We start from the raw sequence: 26058 nt of genomic DNA, 5'->3' as shown, positions 1-26058 counted from the left end.
AGGAGAGTATTGACCAGGTCAAAGGAAAGGGTGGGGGAAAAGAGCCATGAAATAATTGGGAGACAAACTTCTGGGGGCTTTTGATTGACTGGATGTGGGAATGTTGTGGAAGACGTCTGGCCTGCCATTTCCTGAGAATGGGACTGCTGAGAGAGGAGCCGGGGGGAGCACTGCAAATTTCGCTTTGGACACGTGAGTCATCTGTGAGGGGACCAAGCTGGGAGGGCAAGCAGGGAACTGGACACGTGGCCCTGGAGCACAGAGAAGGGGCTTCAGCAGGCATATTTAGGTGTTGCCATGGTTCCAATGTTCCCTCCAAAACTCATGTTGAAATTTAATTCCCAAAGTGGCAGCATGGCGAGGTGGGGCCTGTAAAAGGTGACTGGATCATGAAGGCTCTATTCTCACTAATGAATGGATTCATCATGGGAGAACGGGCAGCTTTGTAAGAGAGGAAGAGAGACCTGTGCTAGCACCTTAGCACGCTCACCCTCTTGCCATGTCATGCCCTCAACCCCTCAGGACTCTGCAGAGTCCCCACCAGCAAGATGGCTCTCATCAAATGCAGCCCCTCAACTTTGGACTTCTCAACCTCCAGAGCTATAAGAAATAAATTTCCTTTCTCTATAAATTACCCAGTTTCAGATATTCCTTGTTTTTAATTTTTAATTTGTTTTTTTATTTTTTGAGACGGAGTCTCACTCTGTCACCCAGGCTGGAGTGCAATGGCGCGATCTCAGCTCACTGCAACCGCCGCCCGCCCCAGGGTTCAAGTGATTCTCCTGCCTCGGCCTCCTGAGTAGCTGGGATTACAGGTGCCTGCCACCACGCCCGGCTAATTTTTATGTTTTTAGTAGAGATGGGGTTTCACCATCTTGGTCAGGTTGGTCTTCAACTCCTGACCTCGTGACCCACCCACCTCGGCCTCCCAAAGTGCTGAGACTGCAAGTGTGAGCCAGGGCACCTGGCCCCAGTTTCAGATACTCTGTTATAAGCAATAGAAACAGAGGAAGTATCTTTGACATGGAGTGGATACTGGAAGCCATGTGACTTCTGTGGGATCATCTCGAAAGAAAATGTAAAATGAGAAGACACAAGGGCCCAGGAAAGAGCCCTAGGGAACTCAGCATTTGCACAGCAAGTACCGGGTAAAGGGAGAAAAGGGAGAAGCCTGTCAGGAAGCTGAGGAGGAGCAGCCAGAGGAGGGGGAACCCAGGAGAGCATGCTGATATGGGAGTCAGAAGTGTGTCAGAAGAAGGAAGCAGCTGACAATGTCAGAAGCTGCCAAGAGGCACAATAACATTGAGGGAGGAAGTGAGTGTGGTTGTTTCTTTATGGGCCAGAGTTTTAAAATACCAGGATGAAAGGGCACCTAACAAATAGCAAATACACTAACTTTTGTATTTTGTACCTACCAGACTTCAGACTAAAAAAAGCACAAAGAATACTTGCCAGGGTACGGAGAAGCCCAGGAAATTACAAGAGATATCCAGTTTCTGAAATGAATTACAATTATCATCTGAATAAATAGTGTGAAAAAATACACACCTGAAAAAATGTGTGAAAATGGCCAAGAAAACATTGAAAATCAAGGTCACTGGGGGAAGACTTTTACTGCCAGTTATTAAAATTTACTATCAGCTGTACTGACTAGAACAGCTGCCAGAATAGATAATTCAACAAGCCAGGATGGGAAGCCCTGAGACTTAAGTTTGGTGGGGACTGTACGTAGGCCCCCTGGCTACCTTCTTTCTCGATGAATAGGTCACACATCTAACTCCCTCGCAATTAGGTTCACCCACTCAGGTGCCCTTGAGTTAGACTGGAAAGGCAGAAGGGAGCGGACGCCATTTTCCTGCTGCTTCTGATGTAGATGCGAGGCTTCCATAGGAAAGAGGGGTCCACCTGTATAAAGAGCCCAACAACCATATTCTCCAGATGTTCAGTCCCTCTTCGCCCCCCCCCAATCCAAATGACAGTCTGACACACTGACCACGGAGACTCCACCTGCTGGTCCTCCAGGTGGAGTAACTGATAACAAAAATCTCTAGCTTACTCCTAAGTGTTTATTCTGAAGGCAGAGAATGTACAGCAAGACCAGACTTTTGGCCCAGCTAGCGCTGACTTTGCAATATCAAAATTGCACGTAAACAGACTTAAAAAGCAAATGACAAACTGGGAAAATGGCTGTAACATAGGTGACAAAGGGCTGATATTCTATAAAGAGTTCTTGCGAATGAATAAGATAAAGATGAATCCAAGTGGGCAAAAGATATGCGCAGGCAATCTGCAAAAGTGATGCATAAAAACAGGTTCAACATTACTAGTAATCAGTGGAATAAAACTTAAAACAACAATGCGAAACCATTGTTCTATCATATTAACAAAGATGACAAAAAATGGTGTGACAGTGCAGGGTGTGGAGAAAAGTTGATGTCGAAGCTGTGCCGTCTTTCTATATGTCTTTCACATTAATCAAACGCCTTCAACAACGAGCACCACTTTTGACATGAGTTCCTGGACTTTATCCTTAAAAAAAAAAACATGACGTGCACATAGATTTAGCTACAAGTAATTTTGCAAAAGTGAAAAGTTGAAAACAACCCAAATGTACAAAAATAGCGGAGATAATTATGGTACATTTGTATAATAGTATGCCACTTGGTCATTAAAAATGCCATAGAAGTGTATTTTTCATAGGCTTATTTCTGGCTGCTGGTGTTACAGGTGGTTTTTGCTTTTTTATTTTATCATTTTCTATTTTCCTGTAATTATTGCACATTTTTAATAACAACGTTTTAAAACTGGCAATTATATGGTGAAAAGGGCATTAGTAAATTCTGAAGCAACTGAAATTGTAACTGACCATTAATAAATAAACATCATTACATACTAACATTTACCTTAAATAAACTAGATTTCATTTTTCTACTATGGGAGGAAAGACCTAAAATACAAATTGACTCGAATTATAGAAAATAAAGTTACAATTCAGGAATATCTGTCTTTGAACTGTGAAATTTGTACCTGTTATATGTGTGTGTGCGCACGCGTGTATAAAAAATATTTGGATATCCACTAGTTTAAAACAGTGGTTCCTTTCAGCAGGGTGGGATGAGAGGGGGACAGGAGACAATTTTTTGTTTACACAACTCTGTATGACTTGTTATAATAAGCATGAAAAATCGAAGGTCACTTAAGTAAAAATGGTTATAATTATGAAAATACGTAGAAATATGTAAAGTCTCTATGGTATGATTAGAAATCATAATGCAAAATATGTATACTGTGCTTGTAACTATGTTCATATATTTCCATGTGAGAGAAGCCTGAAGGGGAATACTCCACAATGAAAATAGTTGTTCAAGTTCATTCATTCGTTCCTTTATTCCACAAATGTGTGCTGAGCTGCTACTATGTGCCAGGCAACTGTTGCAGGCACCTGGATACAGCAGGCAATCAAAAGTCAAAAGTGCCTCCACTCAGGGAACTTAAATTCTAGTAGCGGGAGACAGACAGTAACATGGTAAACACAGCGAGTATTTTAGGAGGCGGTGAGTGAGTGTCGTGGGAAGAGTGGAGCAGGCCAAGGGAGACTAGCAGTGCTCTGGGTCAGGGCCACGTTTAAATAGGTCGGTCAGGAAAGGCCTCACTGAGGTGACATGGGAGTGAAGATTTGAAAGAGCTGAAGGGGTCAGTCCTGGACACGCCTGGACGGGGGGTTTTACAAGTAGACAGCAGCCAGTGCAGAGGCCAGAGGACGCGGACAGCAAGTCAGACAGCTAGGCAACCAGCGGGTTGCCCGGCTCTGCGGCCATTGTAAGGACTTTGGTAAACTGAGGAGCCGCTGTGCAGCGTGGAGCACAGAACCCACAGGATCCCTGCGGCTGCTGCATGGAAACCCGGCGACTGGGAGCGTAGGGAGGGCAGGAGACCGAGGTGCTCAGGCGAGGGATGAAGGGGGTGCGGACATGTTGAGGGGCTGCATCCTAGACATAGACTGAAGGTAGCGTCAACAGGATTTCCAGTCAGGGTGTGTCGAGAGTGTGAGAGTGAAGCCGGCTCTTCCCGGCTCTGGCCTGAGTAAATGCAGCCGCCATTAATGCTGATGGGAAAGACAGGCGGGCGGAGCGGGTTTGGAGGTGGGCGAAGAAAGGGTCTTACTTTCTTCTTCCTTGGAATAATATATTCCAAGCAATATAATTAAGCAATATATATTTTCTCCTTTAAGAAAATTCCAAATATTACGGTATCGTTCCAAATAAAAAAATCATCTCAAGAGTCCTGACGCAGCAACCATTACACTCCCGGTAACGGGAATGTTCAGTCCGTCCGTGCTCCGGAGACATCCCACCGCAGAACACAGGCCGGCAGGCCGGGCCGAGATTCCGGCGTTCGAAAAGCGGGGGCAAAACGGAGGCTGCAAACCCGTGCCCAGTCCTGAAGATTCTCGAAAATGTGGGGCGAGCGCTGCACAGGAACTTCGAAGACGAGAGGCGGCTCCTAGGATCCAGGGTGCGGGAAAACCGCGGGGCAATTTGGAACTCGGGTCCGACGTCTGAAGGAGCGGAGGCCGCTTCCGAGGAGCCCGGGGCACGCCGGGAACGGCCAGGCCGCCCTCCTCCCGGCAGCCTCGGGGGCCCGGCCACAGGGACCAACAGCACCTGCCGGAGGGCGGGAAGGTCCTGCCTCGTCAAGGGAGGCAGCGAGAAACGGCCGCGATGAACGAAATAAAACCTTCCTTCACTACTGGGACGCAGCTCGCGTCCGAGGAAGCAGAACACACCGGCCGCGGAGCTTTCCGAAAGGCTTCGCGCCGGGACCCGCGACCAGCACGGGGGCCCCCACCCTTTTCGAGAAGCCGCGTCAGGCGGGCCGTGGCGGGGCGACCTTTGGGCGGAGGCAGAGGGCAGGGCTGCCCCGCACAGGTTCCGCCCCCACCTCAGCGTCCTCGCCCCGCCCAAGCCCCGCCCAGCAGCCCAAGGGCCAAACCCCCGCGACGCATGCGTGCTGTTTCCGCGCGCCTCCACCTGCCGTGCGCTTCCGCCTCTGGCCAGGCTCTTCTGCCCCTCCCCCTCCTGTACGGCCGCCACTCTGCGCCCGGCTTCGTTCTCACAACCTGGTTCTGCCCACACCTGCCCTTCAGCCTTGTGAACAGTGGCTGTCGAACAATCTCAGGCCCTGCAGACCCACCTCCCTCGCTCCCGTGGTGGCGGTGGTGAAGGGCTGGGGACGTGGGGTAGAAAAATGGGCGGGATGTGGGAGGCCGCAGTGCCGGGGCCCACTTCCGGAGGACGGGCGGAAGTGGCTGCGGTGGATGGTGGGAGGGGGAAGGAGTGCGAGGGGAGGGCCGGGCCGCTGGGGGTCGAGGGGGTGGGGCCTGGGCCGGCGCTGGGGATCGGGCCTGGGGCCTGGATTGCTACCCGGGCGGGCCGCGGCTCTTAGCCGAGGCGGGGCGGGCGGGAACCAGGTAACGAGCCGGCTCAGTTAGGGCGAGGGTCGTCCGCAGGGCGGCCGGGTGGGGGTCGGAGTCCAGGGAGGGTCGCAGTGTCACCCCCTTCTCCTGTGAACTCGGGGCACGGGGTTCCGGGGGAAGGGTGGGAGGAGTTACATTGTTGGAGGGGGTGGAGGTCGTGTGGACGCCACGCCCCTACAGGAAGGAAAGGAGAATGTGTGTGTCTGTGTGGGGATGTGTGTTTAGGAATAAACTTGGAGGGGATGGGGCGACATCCGGGCTGAGAAATAGGAACACTGTGGGGCTGCTGCAAGCAGGACTTGGGCCTTAAACATTCCAGGAGAGTGTTCTCGGGAGTAGCCCCGGGAAGGACTTTAACAGAGGTTGGGAATTATCTCTCTGGCACAGTTTTGCAAGCGGAGGGGGAGCTTAGTTGAAGGAAAAGGAGCAAAGAATGCATGTAGAAGATGCCAGCATCTCGGTCTGGAAAGGATTCATTAGTTTAGTTGAAGAGGGCTGGTGGATTAAAACACTTAGCACCCTAAGAAGCTTGGGAGATTCGATTATTATGTTGGGCTTTAGACAGGCGGGCAGGAGAAAGGGCATTCTCTTCTCGATTTCTTAAAAGACAGTCTCCGGTTACTTTTCTGTGGCGAGAATGGGTACGACCCATCTTTTATCCTGAATCGCGTATATGTTTGTACATATATAATGTTTATATGTGTTTGTACATATATAATGTTTATATTATATGTGTTTGTATATAAACACACTATTGAGGTGACTGTGTTCTGGCGTGCGATACGTGAGTTAAGTAGGTGCTTTGTATAACCTTGCGGAGTGTTTAAAGTTTTTTGATGATAGAATCTAGTATGCACTCTTAGGTGGGGAGTGGAAACTAGAAGGTTTTAGGACTCTATTTGGGTATGTGCTAGATTAGAGAGTGTTATAATGTTGAAATGTTCTGCAGGTTAACACGAAAATCTGCCACCTGGGCCATGCCGCTTCTAAGGCCTGTTTCTTATGAGCCTCCGCAGAAGACAGATGGGCCAGTTCTCACAGTGGATAACTTCCCCTGCCTGAGCAAGAGATGGGATAGTATCTGGGATCTGCCCATCACCAGACTCTGAGCTTAATAAGGCAGCTGAATGAAGGGAGGTAACGGACCCCTGAGAGGGGCACTGAAGTCTGCAGTGGGGGGGGAGGGGCCTGGACACACCCCTTCCCCCCCAGACTCCTCCCCGTCAGGGTCAGCTCAGCCATGGACTTTGGACCTGGATAAGAAGAGAGAAGCTGCACTTTGGTGGATCTGATTTGGGATTCTCAGTTTTGAAAATGGAGTGCTGAATGGGGGTTTGATGATCTCCTGGGGAGCAACTGAGACAAGAGGAAAGGTAAGGCTCCTGTGTCATTTCCCATTTAATGTCTTACTGTGCGTGTGCAGAAGTTGTTGAGCGGGCGAGTTTGCAGAGCCTAATATTCCGGCAATCTTATCCAGATGGGTGCACTGGAAGCTACACCTCTCCATTACTCTGTCCGGGTGTAGACCTGTTCCCCATCTGTCCTTATCCAGGCTGGATGAGTGACTTGTAAGGGATTGTGAGCAATGGCAATTGAGAGGTTTGGCCAAGGAGAACATGAAAATAATTCAGGCTTCCGAAGGGAGGTTGGATTAGATTACCTTTAAAGGCCCTTCCAACGCTGAGATAATAGGATTCCAAGTCAGTCTGGGTTAAGACTGGAATGGATTACCTAGGAGAGGCAGCTGCTCTGTTTTGGGGAGCTAACTGAAAAGGACTGCTGGTGGGAGGAGAAGGCGGGAATGGTCTAGATCACCTCCTAAATTGTCTCTCTTCCTCTTTCTATAACAGGAGCTTAGCCCATGAAAGCTCAGGAAAAGACCAGAGGAACAGAACACAGGTTTGGGAATCAGGAAGGAGTACTTGTGTTCTAGCTTTGACTTTTTTAGTCAGTGTGCAACCCTACACAGGCCATGTTCTCTTCACCTACAAAATGGGGAACACTGACTTTTAAGGTCCCTTACAAGTTGTTACAAGGAGCAAATGAAACAATGAAGGATTTTGAAAAGTATCCAGGGCCATGTACATAGGAAACAATAACATTGATATTGCTACATGTGCCTTAAAAGCACAGAAACAACTCTGAATCAGGAGTTCTCTTTTCTTGTTGAAATATGTGCTGGCAGAAGCCTAAGAAGATGTCCTTAGTTAAAAGCCTGAATTTGTTTCATCATCTTGTTGTTAAGCAGTACTTGGGATCATCAAGTTGTAGAACAGGCGAATGGATCCAAGGAGAACTTGGATTGAAGATTCTTGCGGATACTCCATTGGTCCTTATGGCTCTGCAGTCCAATTTCAGTGTGCCCATTTGAGGTAGCTGATTAAAGAGGGGGTGGAGGGATGCCTAAGCCTTGAGGGCAAATGTCTGACTAGGAATTGGTACTGCATTTCTTGGAGTGAATGGTGGTCTTTGCCTTCCTGTGCCATATCCTCGTTATCTTTCCAGCTCTTTAAGATGACGTTGTTTTCCAGACTGACATCTTTTTGCCCTTTGTATTTTCTCAGGCTGTATTCCCACTAAAAGCAGCTCTGTTTGTCTTTGTCTTCTCACTTCCTGTCTGCTCCCTCCCTCAATTCCAGTTTACCTGTACCAAGATGCCTGCTTTTCCCAGTGACCACACACAGCAGAAAGGAGAGGTGGAACACAGTGTTGGGAATTTGGAGAGACAGTAGGATGTGGTGGCCTGGGCAAAGGGCAGGAAGCCTGGCTTCTGGCAGTCTCTGCCTCTCCCTAGCTCAGTAACACCCAGGCCTCACGTGTTCCTTGAGGATGGATGCCAGTGAGGTTATCTGCAAACTGAAAATCCTGTACTTATGCCTTACTTTCCGTGTTAAATTTTTTTCTTCCACCGCCTGCCCCAATCTTTCCTTTTTTGCCACAGGAGTTTTCCTCACTCCCGCCAGCGGCCTGAGCGGTGGGCGGTGGCCTGGTGGAGCTGCTGCTCCGAAGCTGTTCTTTCTCCTCTGATTTGATGCCTGGGGCAGCCCCTTTGAAGCCAGGCTGTTCCTTTATAAGGTGTGGGTCTCAAGGTGGGTATGCCACCTTCCCCAGCTTCACCCAGCACATTTCTGGTGTTGGTCTTTGTTTAGACACGGGTCACAGTGGTCCCTCAGGGACATGTGATGCCACGGTGCCTCCTCAGCCGTCTCTGGGATCCCAGGTACCAGGGATTTGTGTATTTGCGTAGTGCTTCCATCGTGTCATCCATCAATCTGTTTTGTCCGGTTTCCCTCACCACTTTGTTGTGAGGAGAACACAGCAGGGATTCTTTTCCCAGTTTGAGGGGAAGCTACGGAAGCTCTGAGTGGGAAGGGTTTGCCTAAGGGTAGAGTGGTCGGCACTGAAATCACCTCCCAGGGCTGTGCTGTTTCCACAGCATCTGACCTGACAAGGGCCATCTGGGTCCTGCAGACCTCCAGGGAGAGAAGCTCTGTACCCGCCAGACAGCCTCTCTGGTGGAACATTTCCTCCTTAGAGTGAGCAAGCTTTCCTCTCCCTGACCTTCTCACCCTCCGCCCTCCACCTGACCCTCCATGAGACAGGCCTTTCAAGACAACCGTTGGCTTTTTCACAGGGGCACCAGGATGCCAGGGCATGGGACTCAGCAGGTGTCAGGCTACTTAGCCAAGAGCAGTGATAGACTTCACCAGACTGTGTGTGTGTGTATTTCTTTTTTTTCTTTTTCTTTTTTTTTTTTTTTTGAGATGGAGTCTTGCTCTGTTGCCAGGCTGGAGTGCAGTGGTGCGATCTCAGCTTGCTACAACCTCCACCTCCCAGGTTCAAGCTATTCCCCTGCCTCAGCCTCCCAAGTAGCTGGGACTACAGGCACGCGCCACCATGCCTGGCGAATTTTTTGTATTTTTAGTAGAGACAGGGTTTCACCATGTTGGTCAGGATGGTCTCCATCTCCTGACCTCGTGACCCTGGCCTTGGCCTCCCAAAGTGCTGGGATTACAAGCATGAGCCACGGTGCCCGGCCGTGTGTGTATTTTAACTCAATTATTTATATCCTTCTTTATTCCAAAAGGAATTGGAGGTGGCTAACCAAAAGTTACATTTCACAGACATTGTTTAGTGATTATTATGTTAATCTTTCCTCTTTGACCTGGATGACATGAATTTCTGGGTCTCCATTGTGGGGTGAGGGAGAATGGCAAACAGAGAGATTGGGAGGCAGGGAGAAGGGAAACAAAACACTGATTTTAAACATTTGCTTTTACTTTTTTTTTTTTGAGATGGAATCTCACTCTGTCACCCAGGCTGGAGTTCAATGGCATGGTCTCTGCTCACTGCAATCTCCGCCTCCCAGGTTCAAGTAATTCTCCTGCCCCAGCCTCCTGAGTATCTGGAATTACAGGTGCACGCCACCACACCTGGCTAATATTTGTATTTTTAGTAGAGATGGTGTTTCACTATGTTGGCCAGGCTGGTCTCAAACTCCTGACCTCGTGATCCGCCTGCCTTGGCCTCCCAAAATGCTGGGATTATAGGCATGAGCCACCGCACCTGGCCTGCTTTTACTTTTACTGATGTTTTCAAGCTAACATATGTTTTAATTTAAGGGCATGAATTCTTTCCAAATTGTAAAAAATGTCAGGGATCTTGGGCATGGTTTATGGGAGGGCAATTTCCTGGAGCAGTTTTCACTTCCTTTTCATCCTTTCAGTTCTTTTTTGTTGGTGGTGGAGTGGGCAGAAGAGTATTGTTCCTCCTAATTCTGGTTTAATCCTGTGACTGTTTATCCTCCTGTTTTTTCTTTTTGCACATAATCCAATCCCAGGCCCACCCCCAGAATCCTGGGCCCTTGTTGCTATCCTTCTTACCCCCAATCACTGCTCCCCATGTAACCTCTATCAAGAGTTCAGAGCCTCTTTTCAAACCCAGGTCAGTTTGGCACTCATTTACCCTGGTTTCTTGCCTCTCAGACCAAGTGCTTTCTTTTGCCTCCATCACGCCCATTCTGATTCTCTAACCAGGCCCTTTCTTTTTGAGATGGTCTCTTGCAGTCCGGGAATTTCTCCTTTTGAATTTTCCTGTGAGCCTTGGGATTTAAACAAAGGGTGGTAGAGAGGGGGTGTGCGTTACAGTGCACAAACAGCCCTCATACTGTTTCCCCTTCACCTGCCTTAGATGGAGAAGTATCAGGGTTAGTGGTGGGAATCTGACATCTCATGGGCTGATCTTCCCCCACCTTTCAGCACCCCCTGATGTCTGTCCTTTCTCCTGGAAAGTGATTTTGGCTCCTCATGTCTTGGATCTACAAAACAGTGTTTCCCAGCCTTTTCACTTTTAGGAAACATAATTGTTTTTTCCTTTACGCCTGACACCTAGTGTGAGTGTGCAGAGCCCCCAGGCCCCTGACTCTTGTTCATTAGAGAAACATAAGGCAGAGGTGACAGACAACTGGCCTCTGACTGGCACACCCTCCTGGGCTCGAGGCTCCTGCCACAGTGCACACAGTCAGCTAAAGTGGAGGCTACGGGCTTCCTGCACACTGCACACGGCGGGCCTCGGTGGGCCTGCTCTTCTCCTGCTCCTCCTCCAGGTCTGGGCTCTGGCCACTTCCACGGAGGCTTCAGGGCAGTGCCTGAGAGGACACAGAGCCCTCTTAGAACACTGGCGCTGGAGGATGTGTGCGAGGGTGGATGGGGGGCGCGCAAGAGTGCCCCGTCTAAAACCTGGCCATGCTCCCCACCGGGTCTTGTGGCTTCCGGCACGTTGGCATTTACCCTGAGCCTCAAACTAGTTATCTGTAGAATGGGGATGATAACGCCCACCCCGCAGAGCTCCTGAGGCTTGAAGGAGAGCCCGAGGGAGGGGTTGACCCCTGAGGCCTCTCACTATGCCTGGCAACCCTTTAGCAGTTTTGATTTAGGTCCTCGCCTCCACGCAGGGGCCTGCAGGGTACGCCCGGCCCTTTGTTTCTCTAGAACCCTGCACGATTCGTGGTTTCATGTAGAAACAAGTTAGTGAGCAGTCAGTCAGTAACCACAGGCCTCAGAGTTCCGGGCTGCTGCGTGCTCTGGCACACGGGGGAGGGGTTGATGTCAGGGGCGTGGGTCCTGATCATATGGCAGGAGCCCTTCTAGGGGAAGTCAGCTACCCAGCAGCCAGTAGCCCTCGGCCTCCACCCTCACTGCCTGGGGTCCCATGGTGAGAGTGGGCATCCAGCTTCTGCAGAGGGCCAGGCCGGACGGAGCTGGGGAGGGAGTGGGGCTGGCTCCTGGCTTGCACCGGCCTCGTGGAATCCAGGCCTCAGACCTGATCGCTGGCGAAACAGGCTCTATGCGCCGGAGCCCCTGGTCTTCTGCCTCTCTCCTCCTCCTGGCCAGACTTTGCTCCTGGCTCAGCCACAGGTATTTGCTATGGAAAAGCTGTCCCTCCCGCCCCTCGGTGGGCCTGGGTCCACCTCCACCTCCTCTTCAGTTCCGCACCTTCCTCCCCTTTAAAACACCAGCCAGGCGCAGACCGGTTCTGGGCTTTTCCATGGTGCTCCCGCCAAAGCTTGTGACCGAGTCCTTCCCGCCTAGGGCTGGTGGGCCTACCCTGCTGACAGGTCTCTCTCTGCTTTCTTTACTTAGAACTAACGCTCTCATTCCCCACCCACAAAGGAAAAACAAAAGGGAAGAAGCCACAGCTGGCCCTGACTTGCTTTGGCACAGGTGTTTTTCCCCGGCCCCGCGTCGGGCACCCTGGTTCCTCTTCTGCCCTTGCCCCACGCGCGCTGGGGCCCCCACCCAGGCTCCCTCAGCCTCCCCTGGGTTGGGGCGGGGGCACCGGCTCCCAGCCCTTGGCCTGGGGTTTGGTGAACGCCTTTCCTGGACCGCGGGCCCACTTGAGGCTCCAGGCAGGGCGGCTGCGCTGGGGGGCCGAGGGCAGGGGTGGAGTCGGGCGTCCACCCTCAGGGTTGCGCCAGGGAGCAGGAAAGCCGACTCCCGAAGTTGGGGGCCTGGGAAAACTTGGGCCCTGGGTTGCCTGAGAAGCGGCGGGGAAAGGAGGCGGGCCAGGAGGAGGGGGCCGCGGACGGCGGCCGGGGGGCGGGACGCGGAGGGCGGTCGGTCCCGCCCGTCAGTCCGCCCCGCCCCGCCCCGCCCCGCCTGCCGGGGAAGGGCCACGTTGCCCGCCCGGGCCGTCCGGCCCCGGCGCGCCGCAGGAAGGGCTGGCGAGTCGAAAGGCGAGGCGGCCGCGGCAGCGCCTGGGCACCGGGCTCGCTCCCTGCGCCCCCGGGCGGGCCAAGTTCGGGGCCAGGACGTTGGGAGGCCCGGGTGAGTGGCGGTCCGGGGACGGAGGTCTGACCGGGGGAGGCCTCGCGGGCGGCGAGAGGGAGCCCCAGGGACGTCGGGTCGCCCGAAAGCCCCGTGCCCGTGAGCGCTGGCGAGAGGGCGCTTGGCTGGGGAGCGGCGCGGGCCGACCCGGTCCCAGCTGCGCCTTAGTCCTTCCCGAGCCGGGAGGGTGGAACTCCGCGTCTGCTTTCGGAATCCCGGGCCTCCAGCTGTTGGAGGGAGGGAGGGCTCCGCGGACTGGGGAGGATGTTGTGAAACTCGGCCAGGGCGTCCGTGGGTGCGGGGCAGGGAGGGGGTGGGAGTGCCCGGAGGGTTTGCGGAGCGAGACTGGGGAGGTGGCCTTTCCCCAAGTTAACAGAGGTGGATTCTCCTCGACAGAAAGGAAATGTTGACTCAGTGTTGAAAAATATGTATAATAAATTGGCAAGAAAACTTTTCTGCCTACCTGTTTGCTAACGTGTGTGGAGTAGAGAGCCCCGGGATGTGCAGTGCCTGCGTCTGGTAAACTCTAGTAGAGGGACTGTGGCTGGCCGGCTCTGTCTCCCGCAAGGCTGAAGCTTCACTTTGGTTAACCCTTGCTGCTGTAGCAGGTCTACTGTTTTGTTTTAGAACATCACTGGCTGAGAAGTTGTCCAACTTTATTTTCCGTCTTTTACAATATTTTTTCAGGCCATGTAGCCTTTGCTCTTACATGCTCACATCATCCAGGGTCTGCCTTCCATCAGGAATCACTGGGTCCTGGTCCTTCCCAATTCCGGGGACCATTGAGCTCACCCATATCCCTGCTTCTGTGTCTTATTCTCACTGTTAAAAGCACTGCAGTGTGTCTGACCTCAGTGGCCTGTGTAACAAGGGAAACTCATTACTGTTTGGGGCATTAGGGAAATTGTCACTATCCTCAGTATCCAGGCACTGGTACCTTGTGATGAACCAAATCAACCCGTCACCTTGTAGATGAGAGAACTAAGGTACGAATGGGTCAAGTGACTTGTCCAAAGTTGCCTTGCTTGCTGGCTGGATCGCCTGAATCCCAGGCCTCATGCCTTTTGTGGCACTTGTATTTAGCTCTTCTTTTCCAGGATGAATAACCTGTATCCTTTCCCTCCTAGGTCTTATTCTCTAAACCCTTGAATTATTTAGTGTATCTTCTCTGACTACCTTTCTTTTTTTTTTTTCCGTCCTGAAATTATGGGCATGGTACATGATACAGGAGTCCAGCCAAGGTCTAAGAATGAACATGAAAGTAGTTCAGTTAGATTTCCATTATCTGTGACATGTCTATATTTTCTGGAATTTTTACGTAGTGCTTTTTAACATTAAGCAAAGCAGAGATAGAAGGGAAAATCTGTTACCATTTCTTCCACTTCTATACTTAATTTTAAAGCTAAATATAACTTCTCTCTTATTGCTCATGATTGGAAGTTGACTGTCTGGTGTTCACTTGCTGTTTAAGAAACGTTTTTTGCCAGATAAAGGAAATAGGCTGGAGAATACCATGGCATCAGAGTGTTAGAAAGGCTCTCACAGCTCCTAGGCTGTCCTTCAAATGATTCAGAAACTGAGTGAGCCCCGTAGGGGTGGGTAGCACCCACCCAGAGCCGCCTGGGTTTTGGCCGAAGGGTTTGGTACTGAAAAGACACACTTCTCATCTCCCACCCTGGTGTCTTTGTACTTGGTGGTGTGGATTGGCTGTGTCACTTCCCTAAAGGAGTTGTGAAAACTCTAGAAAATGGAAGTCAGTTTTGAGCCTGTGCCTTGCATGCCAGTCTCATAGTGATATCGTTAGGAACTCAGGTCAGGATCAAGGACAGTTGTTCTACTTAAAAAGGAAGGTGTAGCAGATTGTATTTCCCCTAAAGGGCCTCACCCATAAGTATCCCCTTCCACATGTAGTTATCGTTTGACATTGTCCACTTCCCACCCAGTGGTGGGGTTTGTGATTCTCTCCCCGTGAATGTGGATAGGAACTTGTGGTTCCCTTGACCAGTGAGTAAGACAGACCTGATCCAAGGCTGAATCAGGAGCAGGATACACCTTCACCTGGCTTGCTCGCTTTCTTGGAACACTCACCTTTGGCATGCAGCCACCACTTCCAGTACATTTCCAGGCCACATAGAGGGGTTCTAGCGAGCACCCCTGCCAGTAATGTCTCAGCTGCTGCCAACATCATCCTACAGACATGTGAGAGACCTGAGAGCCTTCAGGGGAGTCTAGCCTTCAACTTTTGAGTCTTTCAGCAAGGCCTCAGGCATGGTAGAGCAGACACATCCCTCCCCTCTGTGCTGCACTGGCCACATTTCTGACCAATAAAAACTGTGAGAAAGAGTAAGTGATAACTGTTGTTTTAAGCCACTGAATATCGAGGTAATTTATTATGCAGGAGTAGATATCTAATAAGGAAGGGGGCATGAGTGGAGACAGGGCCTCAGTGTTTGGACTTTGAACTGAGCACGGAGGACAGGGAGGACTCTTGCCCTGCTTGTCAAGATTATCTAGATTCTGTTTTTCTCATCGCTTCAGGTACTACTGGCTGCATAATGAATCACCCCAGAACTTAGTGGCTTACAGCAACAGAATCATTTCATTAACGTCTCAGCTATGTGGTTCTTGCTTGTGGTCTTTCACACAGTTGCAGTCAGGTATGGCTGGGGCTGGGATAATCTGGAGGGCCGTCTCCTGTGTCTAGCAGTTGATGCTGGCTGTCAGCTGGGACCTTAGCTGGGGCTGTCAGTTGGAATACCTAGAGGGGTCCTGTCCGTGTAGCGGGGTCCTGTCCGTGTAGCAGGGCCCTAGGATTAAGCATCTTAAGAGGACCAGGTGGAAACTACTGCCTTTTATGAGTTAGTCTCCAAGTCACATAGCATCTCTTCTTCCCAGAACCAAAGGGAGGGAGCACAGACCCTCCGCTCTGGAGCCAGGACTGTCTTTGTCACTTGTAAGAAGAGCGTATGGAATGGGATATGTACGGTCATCTTTGGAAAATGTAACGCTTCACGCTCTTGCTGCTGCTTTGACCATCTTTCTCCCTGGTTTCGCTAATAGTGTGAGCAGTCTTCCATCTAGCCACTTGAACCTCACGCATGTGCCAAGCACTGTGACGGGCACAGAAGTCAGAGTCTTCTTTCCTAAGGAGGAAGGTGGGAGTCAGGTGCGTGTGACCACAGATTCTGTTATGGTGTGGAGAGAGTGCTATGGGAGTGTAGCCACAGGGAGGCCTGGCTCTGTCTGCGATGTTGCAGAAGGAGTCACCTGAAGTGGCCTGAAAGGATGTGTGGGCGGCTGGCAGGGGGTGCCATGGGCCAGATTTCAGGGTGAGGGGCCAGCTGGAGCAAAGACCCAGCAGTGTCCAGGTTTGCTTATTGGGGAAAAAGCATCCTGCTGAGGCCAGAGTGCAGGGTCCCTGGGGTGGGTGGTGGGAGGTCAGGTTGAAAAGGGATGTTTGAGCCAGTCTGTAAGAAGGGCTTTGTATGTCATCATAATGAGTTTGAGTTTTATTTGGTGGGCTGTGCAGCCTCTGATGGCTTTAAGGCAAGTTCATGTGACCAGACGTGCTTGTCAGGAGGGATGCACTGTTGCTGTTGGGAGGGTTTGTGAGAGGGAAGCAGGATGAGTGACAGGTAGACCAGCCAGGAAACTACATCAAGAGTCCAGACTTAAGGCAGTCCTTCCTATGAAGGAGTGAGTTCAGGTTAACAGGCTGGAGGGTTTGACATGGGCTGCTAGCAGTCAGTGAGTAACTTTGTACTTCCATTCTCACAGTTTTGAAGTTTTTGGGCCTAGACGTATTTCAGAATTCAGAATTTTTGGGGTGAATTTACTCTGTAGTGGAAGATCAGAAGCAGCACAGCATAAGCCACCATGTTTATTTCTGTAGCAAAATGTATGAATAACCACAGCAGGAGAGATAAAAGACTATAAATAGCCCCATATTAGATCAGATCAGATTTTAGCAAATGAGCTTGGATGAGGCTTTACTGCCAATTGAGTTTAGAAAACTTCTGTTTTTTAGTGCTTCTTGGATTTGGCAGTTGCAGTTGAGGAACTGTGGATGTGTTTAGATCCCAGGCACGTCTGCTGAATGTTGAGGGCCCTAGCACAGCGGCTTGGTGGTGCTGGTGGAGCCAATCCCTGTCTTCATGTAGCTTGCAGCTGAGGGGACTTGAGAGAAATCGAGCAGGTGGTTGCGCTCATTGCTGTTGGTGAAGGGTAGGTGGACCTTACGTGGTCCCAGGCGTGAAGGAAGGCATCTTGGCAGAGACACGACAGAGTGTGCCAGGTGAAGAAGATAGGGAAGAGCAGAGCTGGCTCAAGGGCACATGCACAGACCCCAAGGGTAGGGGTTGGCCATTGGGGTGCCCGATGGGAGTGTGGTAGAGTGGAACAAAGAGAATGGGGAGAAAGGAGTGAAGTAACTGGCCAGTATTTACGTGGTCATGCCGGGCACTGTTCTAAACACCTAACATGGCTTATCTCATCTGATCTTCACAGCAACCCAGTTTGAGTCTCAGAAATGTGACAAAACGTAGGGTGACGCCTCTGGGCTGTCTGACTTGCCTTTGTTACTGCTGCACTCTCCTGATGGTGGCCTGAGCAGACCTGAGCAGTGCTTCCTGGAGGAGCAGGTCACCGCTGCTGGCCAGGGTCTGGGTTTGACCGTCCTTTTGGGCACAGCCAGCTGTGAGAGAGTGTGTGACTCCTGGTTCATGTGTGTGCACACAGCACTAACTTCCAGGCAGAGCTGAGGATCGTATCCCAGGAATTACATGGGTAAACAGTAGGAAAATAACACTGGGGCCCAGGATGAGCCTATGTGAAGAAGCAGGTGGGCTAGAAATAGGGGTGTCATGTACTCTTACAGCAAGAGGAGCAAGTTTGAAGCACAGGGTTGTGGGCTGGAGAACAACGGTCCAAGCACTAAAGTGGAGGCCAGGGCTGGGCTGGGGCAGCTTTTCCTGTGGGCTCTCCAGCCACTGCAGATGTGTGCAGATTTGCTAAGTAAAAACCCAGTCAGAAGATTGCTTTGACCTGCATGACTTAGAAGGGTGGGGCAGGAGGTCCTAAGTGTCAGGTAGTGGGTGTGGGCCACAAATTCTAATGTTTGGAGAAGAGTAAAAAGTCATCTAAAGGGTGCAGAAGTCGTCTGGAGGGTCCCATGAGGCTTTGCCATAAGGGCTTGCAGGTCGTTGATAAGTCAGGGACGGGCTATCCCTCTAGCCCCCTTTTTTATTTCTTTTTCTGGGATGGAGTCTTGCTCTGTCATCCAGGCTAAAAGGCAGTGGTGCCATCTCAGCCCACTGCAACCTCCGCCTCCCAGGTTCAAGGGATTCTCCTGTCTCAGCCTTCCAAGTAGCTGGGATTACAGGCGCACACCACCACACCCAGCTAATTTTTGTATTTTTATTTTAGTAGAGATGGGGTTTTGCCATGTTGGCCAGGCTCCTGACCTCAGGTGATCTGCCTGCCTCAGCCTCCCAAAGCTCTGGGATTACAGGCTTGAGCCACTGAGCCCAGTGTGGCCCCGCCCTTCTAAGCCATGCAGAGCAGCACTTCGGTGAATAGAGTTCAGTCCCTCTTCTCCATCCCCATCCTGTTATATAAAGTCTTTTTCTTGCACAGTCATTTAGGAGGCGAGAAGTTGGGAGACAGGGAATCCTGGCCATCAGATTGGAGGGGAAGTTCCAACATGGACAACATCCTGAAGGGAGAGCAAAGAAGAAACTGAAACTCTGCTGGGCACCGTGGCTCACACCTGTAATCCCCGCACTTTGGGAGGCTGAGGAGGGTGGATCACTTGAGGTCAGAGTTTGACACCAGCCTGGCCAACATGGTGAAACCCCGTCTCTCTTAAAAATACAAAAAGTAGCTGGGCATGGTGGCAGGCGCCTGTAATCCCAGCTACTCGGGAGGCTGAGGCAAGAAAGTCACTTGAGCTTGGGAGGCAGAGGTTGCAATGACCTGAGATGATCATGCCACTGTACTCCAGCCTGGGCAACAGACAGATCGAGACTCTGTCTCAAAAAAAAAAAAAAAAAAAAAAAGGAGATAAACTGAAACTCTTCTGTGCATCACTCTTTTCTTCCACATAAAGTTTCTTAAAAATCAAATATGGGGATATGGCCCACAGCTCTGAGTAGCTTCATCCATGTGTGTGGCCCCAGCTGGGCACAGCGGTGAGGCCAACTGAAACAGTGTTTGCCTGAATTCCTCCGCCACTTGATGACATGTATCTAATTGATCTGTAGTGTGTGAGCCCTGACATAATAGGAATTTAATTGCACAGGTACGTGGAAATGGACTTGAGGTTTCTGAGAAGACATGTCCTGGAGCGGTGGGGGTGGTTGGTTTCTAGGAAGAAGACGAGTGGTGGTGAATGCTGGCAGGGGCTGGGGAAATCTCCCCAGGAGGGAGCCAGAATCCAGGTCTTTTTAGACGCCCTTCAGGATCAGCCCTTTTAAGCCAGATCTGCTGGTTTGAGAGCCCAGAGCCTCAGAGATTAGATCTGAGGCCCAAGGTTTCGACCAGGATTAGAGAGGAGGCTGTGAGGCAGAGGGTGACTGGCAGAGCTGTCGGTGTAAGAGGGTGACTGGCAGAGCTGTCGGTGTAAGAGGGTGCATGCCTGAAGCTTCCAGGTGTGAAGGGTAGATCAGAGGCAGGACAGTCAAGGAGTTATGGTCTGGAAGGGCAGCTGGCTGGGAATTGAGGAGTGTTTCAGATCCTTTCCAGTAGTGTGGTCTGGTAGAGCTTGGAGGGTGGGTGGGACCATGCCTTTTTCTCACTGGTTTGTGTCCTGATTCCTTCCCAGAGCCTGGCAGAGAGCAGGTGTGTGATGCATGTTGTCAGGTGACTGACAGAGGAATTCAGGGCGAACAGATCATCTCAATTTGCCTTGCTGACGTGCCCAGCTGGGGCTACACTGATGGATGAAGCTATTCAGAGCTATGGGCAATGTCTACATATTTGACTGTCAAGAAACTTCATGTGGAAATAGCTTCAAACTTACACAAATTGCAAGAAAAAAAATAGTATAAGGATACTCGTACATACTGTCTTTACTCAGATTCACTTGTTAATATTTTGCTCCATTTGCTCTCCCTCTCTATGTATGCAGTATATTTTTGTTCTGAACCATTTAAGAAGTTGCATCCATTCTAAGAATTGGAATTAATCAGTTATCACTGATACTTTAACCTACTGTCCATATTCCAACTTTGTCATTTTACCCAATAATGTCTTTTTTTAAAAAGTTTTTTGAGGTTTCGTTGACATACAATTGATATAAATATGTGCAATAAACTGCATATAAAGTGTACAATTTGATGTTTTGACAAATATATGTGTGTGTGTGTATATATATACCTATAAAAGTATCACCACAATCAAGATAATAAACATATCCACCTTTCCAGAAGTTTCCTAAAGCCCCTGTGTAGTAACTACGCCACTGCCCTTCTCTGCCTCCATCCCCAGGCAACAACTGATCTGCTTTCTGTCATATAGATTAGTTTCTATTTTCTGCAGTTTTATGTCAGTGGAATCATAGTGTATGTGTTCTTTTTTATTTTTCCCAAAAAGACCCATATTGTGTATTTATTTGGAGATTGTGTTGTGTATGTCAGTGATTTATTCAGGTTTTTTTGCTGGATATTATTCCATTCTATGAGTAAACCACAATTTGTTTATCTGTATTTCCCTGTTGATGGGCCTTTGGGTTATTTCCAGTTTTGAGTGATTATGAATAAAGTTACTATAAACATTCCTGTATAGGTTTTTATATGGATATGGCTGAAAGTAGAAAGGAAGTGTGGCATGCAGGAGAGACAGTAGAAAGGAAGTGTGGCATGCAGGAGAGAGTAGAAAGGAAGTGGGGCATGCAGGAGAGACAGTAGAAAGGAAGTGGGGCAGGCAGGAGAGACAGTAGAAAGGAAGTGGGGCAGGCAGGAGAGACAGTAGAAAGGAAGTGGGGCATGCAAGAGAGACTGGGCTTGGTTATAACAGCTTGTTATCCCTGGGGAACTAGCTCACTCACCAGAGGACATTATGAGGGCTCTGCCCTGGCCCCCTTGTGATCCAAACACCTACCACTAGACCCCACCTCCAGCACCACCACACTGGGGGTCAAATTCCAGCATGTGTTTCAGAGAACAAACCATATTCAAGCTATATAGCGTAGTTACATAATTATTATAACACTATTAATAAGACCATCTTGGCCTTGGGAATTTTAAGTAGCACCTTTATTACATATTATATTTCTTTGTGTATTGATTCTGTTTCTGGAGCTTAAATTCTGTTTCACTGGCTGGTCTGTTTGTTTATGTACCAGTACCACACAGTTGTAATTACGGAGGTTTTGTAGTATGTGATATATGTGTGTGTGTGTGTATATATTTATAATTTTTTTGAGACAGAGCCTCACTGTCTTGCCCAGGCTGGAGTGCAATGGCACAGTCCAATCACGGCTCATTACAGCCTCAGCTTCCCAGACCTGGGTGATTCCATCTCAGCCTGCTAAGTAGCTGGGACCGCAGGTGCATGCCACCATGCCCAGCTTTTTTTTTTTTTTTTTTTTTTGATTATTTATTGTAGAGACAGAGTCTCTCTGTGCTGCCCAGGCTATTCTTGAACTCCTGGGCTCAAGTGATCCTACTGCGTTGGCCTCCCAACATGCTGGGATTGCAGGTGGGAGCTACTGCACCTGGCCAGTATGCAGCATTTTAATATCTGGTAGGGCTAAGTCCCTCCTCACCTGGCCAGTGTGCAGCATTTTAATATCTGGTAGGGCTAAGTCCCTCCTCACCTGGCCAGTGTGCAGTATTTTAGTATCTGGTAGGGCTAAGTCCCTCCTCACAGCTTATTTTTACTGTTTTCCTAGTTGTTCATGTGAACTTTATTGTCAGTTCGTCTAGTTCCATAAAAAGGTATTTTTATTGGGATTTTTGATGATGCTGAGATGTCCTGACCAAGAACAAGGGATGTTCAAATGTTCTTTTGTGTCTTTCAGGAATGATAGTTTTGTTCACATATGTTTTGAATGTTTAAGTTTATTTAAGTTTATTTCTAAATATTCTCTCATTTCTCTGGCTTTTGTAAGTAGGGTTTTCTCATGCATGTTTTCTTCTCATGAGTCATTTGTGGATATAAAGGCTATCCATTTGTGTATGTTGATTTTTATATTTCATTACCTTGCTCAGTTCATTGATAGTTTGGTTTAGTTTGTTACTGATTTTCTTAGAGTTTTCCAGGCATATTCTCACAAGTAAAGATAATAGAAATAGCTCGCTTCTTTTCCACTTCTGCTTTGAATTGTTTTTTTCTTGGTTCATTTGCATTGACTGCTTCCTCCAGCAAAACGTTAAATAACCCTGGAGATGATGGGCAGCTTCATTTTGCTCCTGACATTCGTGGGGTGCCCCTGGTGCTTCCCTGTTAGGTGAGGGATTAATTTTAGCCCTGAGGCGTGATATTTGATTTTAAAAATCAGTAATCTTGGGGCAGTTGGGTTAGAGGAATGGTAGGCGGATGCTCTCACTCCTTGCTCCTCCCTCCTCCTTCCCCGCTGGAGGGAAATGAGTTCCGACAGGTGGAAAGAGAGGAGTTAGGATTCTTTTTCTCTCTCCCTCTACCAGCATCACATTCTACCTCTCCCTCAAGAACATGTTGCTGAGAGTCAGCATATATGTAGACTCCGCAGAGAGCTCTGGAATCTGGCCCTCCTCCACCCTCAGGCTTGGCCTTTTCCTGCCCCCCACATTCCTCTACCTGTGGGGTGTGGAGCCACACGCCTTTGTGTGACGGTTTGTTTTCTCTCTCCTGTCTTTAGGTGCATGGCTGCTTGCTAATCCCATAGTCCAGAGGAAGCATCCCCCGGACTGCAGGCAAGGGAGCCGGGCAAGCCGCGGGCAGCCTTGAACCCTCCGCTTGCCTGCCCTCCCCGGTGGGGGCCAGGATGCTGAAGAAGCAGTCTGCAGGGCTTGTGCTGTGGGGCGCTATCCTCTTTGTGGCCTGGAATGCCCTGCTGCTCCTTTTCTTCTGGACACGCCCAGCACCTGGCAGGCCACCCTCAGTCAGTGCTCTGGATGACCCTGCCAGCCTCACGCGGGAAGTGATTCGCCTGGCCCAAGACGCCGAGGTGGAGCTGGAGCGGCAGCGTGGGCTGCTGCAGCAGATCGGGGATGCCCTGTGGAGCCAGCGGGGGAGGGTGCCCACAGCGGGCCCTCCCGCCCAGCCGCACGTGCCTGTGACCCCAGCGCCAGCGGTGATTCCCATCCTGGTCATCGCCTGTGACCGCAGCACTGTTCGGCGCTGCCTGGACAAGCTGCTGCACTACCGGCCCTCGGCTGAGCGCTTCCCCATCATCGTCAGCCAGGACTGTGGGCACGAGGAGACGGCGCAGGCCATCGCCTCCTACGGCAGCGCGGTCACGCACATCCGGCAGCCCGACCTGAGCAGCATCGCGGTGCCGCCGGACCACCGCAAGTTCCAGGGCTACTACAAGATCGCGCGGCACTACCGCTGGGCGCTGGGCCAGGTCTTCCACCAGTTTCGCTTCCCCGCGGCCGTGGTGGTGGAGGATGACCTGGAGGTGGCCCCGGACTTCTTCGAGTACTTCCAGGCCACCTATCCGCTGCTGAAGGCCGACCCCTCGCTCTGGTGCGTCTCGGCCTGGAATGACAACGGCAAGGAGCAGATGGTGGACTCCGGCAAGCCCGAGCTGCTCTACCGCACCGACTTCTTCCCTGGCCTGGGCTGGCTGCTGCTGGCCGAGCTCTGGGCCGAGCTGGAGCCCAAGTGGCCGAAGGCCTTCTGGGACGACTGGATGCGCCGGCCGGAGCAGCGGAAGGGGCGGGCCTGCATACGCCCCGAAATCTCCAGAACGATGACCTTTGGCCGCAAGGGTGTGAGCCACGGGCAGTTCTTTGACCAGCACCTCAAGTTCATCAAGCTGAACCAGCAGTTTGTGCACTTCACCCAGCTGGACCTGTCCTACCTGCAGCGGGAGGCCTATGACCGGGACTTCCTCGCCCGCGTCTACGCGGCTCCGCAGCTGCAGGTGGAGAAAGTGAGGACCAATGACCGCAAGGAGCTGGGGGAGGTGCGGGTGCAGTATACCGGCAGGGACAGCTTCAAGGCCTTCGCCAAGGCTCTGGGTGTCATGGATGACCTTAAGTCGGGGGTTCCGAGAGCTGGTTACCGGGGTATTGTCACCTTCCAGTTCCGGGGCCGCCGTGTCCACCTGGCGCCCCCGCCGACGTGGGAGGGCTACGATCCTAGCTGGAATTAGCCTGTCCTTAGTGGGCCCTTCCTTACCACATCATGAGCTGAGGTGGGACCACAGTCCCCAGGCTGCATCGGCCTGCCTGTGTTTCCCTCTTAGGTGCATTTATCTTTTTGATTTTTCCGAGTGGCATTTAAGTGCACAAATGATAACGTGAGGATGATTCTCCCGTTCTCAAGGGAGTCAGATCAGGGGAACTATTCTAGGGTATGTTGTGGGGTATTAAGCAGGAAACCACTGTGTGGTAGGGGGACACTGGGCTTGTTGAGGCCAGAAATGTCCACGTCCTGAGTTTTCTCCTGGAGCATGTGCGGAGAGTTTGGCAACGTTTGCCCTCTTGACCAGACCCTTCTCCCTGACGTGGCTTTTCCAGCCAGGGCATGAGCCCTCCTTCTATACCTGTTCCCTTTCCCCCAGTGGGGGCTGGGTTATGGGAGAAGGGGACATATTTGTGGCCAAAATGATACTAACCAAAGGGGCTGCCTTGTCAGGGTCTGGTGGAGTTGGTGGGTCACTGGGGCTCACTGCCTCGTCCTTCTCTCCTGTCTCTGACCCCCACTCAGCCCTTCTCTCCCTGCAGCCTAGCAGTTTATGGTTCTGAGATGGAAAGTTGAAGGGGGCAAGCAAGACCTCTCCTCAGCCTATGCCCAGCTGTCAGGGGAGAGGTGCAGGGAGGAAGGCCCTGTGCTGGGACAACCGCTCTCTTGCCTTACCTCAGAGAGGGACTGTGCCCTGACCCCTCCTTTCTGAAAATCAGTCCCCTCCCTGTTGCTCTAGGAGGCTCCTGCTGACTTGGTAGAAGACAGAATTTGATCCGCGTGTCCCTTTTTCCTCTGGGGTTTGGCGCACAGGCTCCTCCCTGCAGGCTATGGCTCTGGTGGCCTCTCAGCATGAGGTGGAGCAGTGACCAGGACGCCTCTGGCCCAGTGCTGCCCAGCCTCCCTGCCCACTCCCAGGCGCCCCATGTCCTCACAGGCCAGGATGCCATGGCAGGGTGGAGAGGACTTGGTGGATTTTTGCTTCTTGCCTGACCTCAGTTTCATGAAAGAAAGTGGAAGCTACAGAATTATTTTCTAAAATAAAGTAAAGGCTGAATTGTCTGAAAAATATTTGTGTGTGTGTTTCCTGGAAAAGGAGGTGACAGGCGGGGGAAGAAAGGAAAAGGGAGAATGAAGAGTTAAGGAGAGGGCTAGATGGATGGGAGGAAGCAAAGTTGAGGAAGGAAAGTGGATGAGTGGGAGAGAAGAGCCAGCGACAGCCCAGGGGATGGGGGCCAGGGGGGAAAGGAAGTGCAGGCCACAAGGTAGAGAGGACCCCCAAGCTGTGCTCCTGCTGATCATCCTGTAGAGCCAGGAGGCCGCAGCAGGAAAGCTGGTGAGTGTCTCCTGCTTCTGCCTCCTGCTGGCTGGGCAGGCCTGGTCTGGGGAAGAACCAGGTCCTCTGATGAGGGTGGTCCCTGAGAGGTGCTTTGTGCCTCTGCTGGCCCAGGCAGTGCTTACTGAGTGCCCTTTATCACCTGCCGGCGAGCCTCAGGGTGCACAGCTGATACCAGGGTTGGCCTCACAGTGACGCTTGGACTCCCAAACGCAACCCCGGTGAGAGTGCCTGTTTTGCTAACACCCAGAACACATAAGCAGACAAAACTGTTACCTATGCATATCACATGCAACATTCTGAGAGTTTCTGTTCTCCACTAATTCATTTAAAAGAACAAAACACGGCCGGGCGCAGTGGCTCTAATCCCAGCACTTTGGGAGGCTGAGGTGGATGGATCACGAAATCAGGAGCTCAGGACCATCCTGGCCAACATGGTGAAACCTAAAAATACTTTACTAAAAATACAAAAATTTGCTGGGTGTGATGGCGAATGCCTGTAATCCCAGCTACTCAGGAGGCTGAGGCTGGAGAATCACTTGAACCTGGGAGGCAGAGGTTGCGGTGATCCGAGATCATACCACTGCACT

The 26058-nt window shown here is 51.0% G+C and overlaps 1 protein-coding gene across 21 annotated transcripts; it reads left to right on the top strand.

The window, feature by feature from the left end:
- Positions 1-25203, top strand: MGAT1 (mannosyl (alpha-1,3-)-glycoprotein beta-1,2-N-acetylglucosaminyltransferase). 21 transcript variants are annotated; one of them, XM_025386910.1, is made up of 4 exons: positions 4795-5838; positions 6426-6613; positions 6900-6995; positions 22640-25203. In XM_025386910.1, the coding sequence occupies exon 4, from the start codon at positions 22766-22768 to the stop codon at positions 24098-24100; it is 1335 nt and encodes a 444-aa protein (XP_025242695.1). In that variant the 5' UTR covers positions 4795-5838; positions 6426-6613; positions 6900-6995; positions 22640-22765; the 3' UTR covers positions 24101-25203. The 21 variants fall into 21 exon arrangements, with proteins under 21 accessions (XP_025242692.1, XP_025242700.1, XP_025242695.1 ...); XM_025386914.1 differs by having other exon boundaries at positions 5014-5080; XM_025386907.1 differs by lacking the exons at positions 4795-5838; positions 6900-6995 and adding an exon at positions 1-192 and having other exon boundaries at positions 6426-6849.
- The last annotated feature ends 855 nt before the right edge of the window (positions 25204-26058 follow it).

This window comes from Theropithecus gelada, chromosome 6 (genome assembly GCF_003255815.1).
Source record: "Theropithecus gelada isolate Dixy chromosome 6, Tgel_1.0, whole genome shotgun sequence".
Taxonomy (NCBI): Eukaryota; Metazoa; Chordata; class Mammalia; order Primates; family Cercopithecidae; genus Theropithecus; species Theropithecus gelada.
The sequence above is the reverse complement of the archived record's forward strand: the minus strand, read 5'-3'. Positions and strand labels throughout refer to the sequence as shown.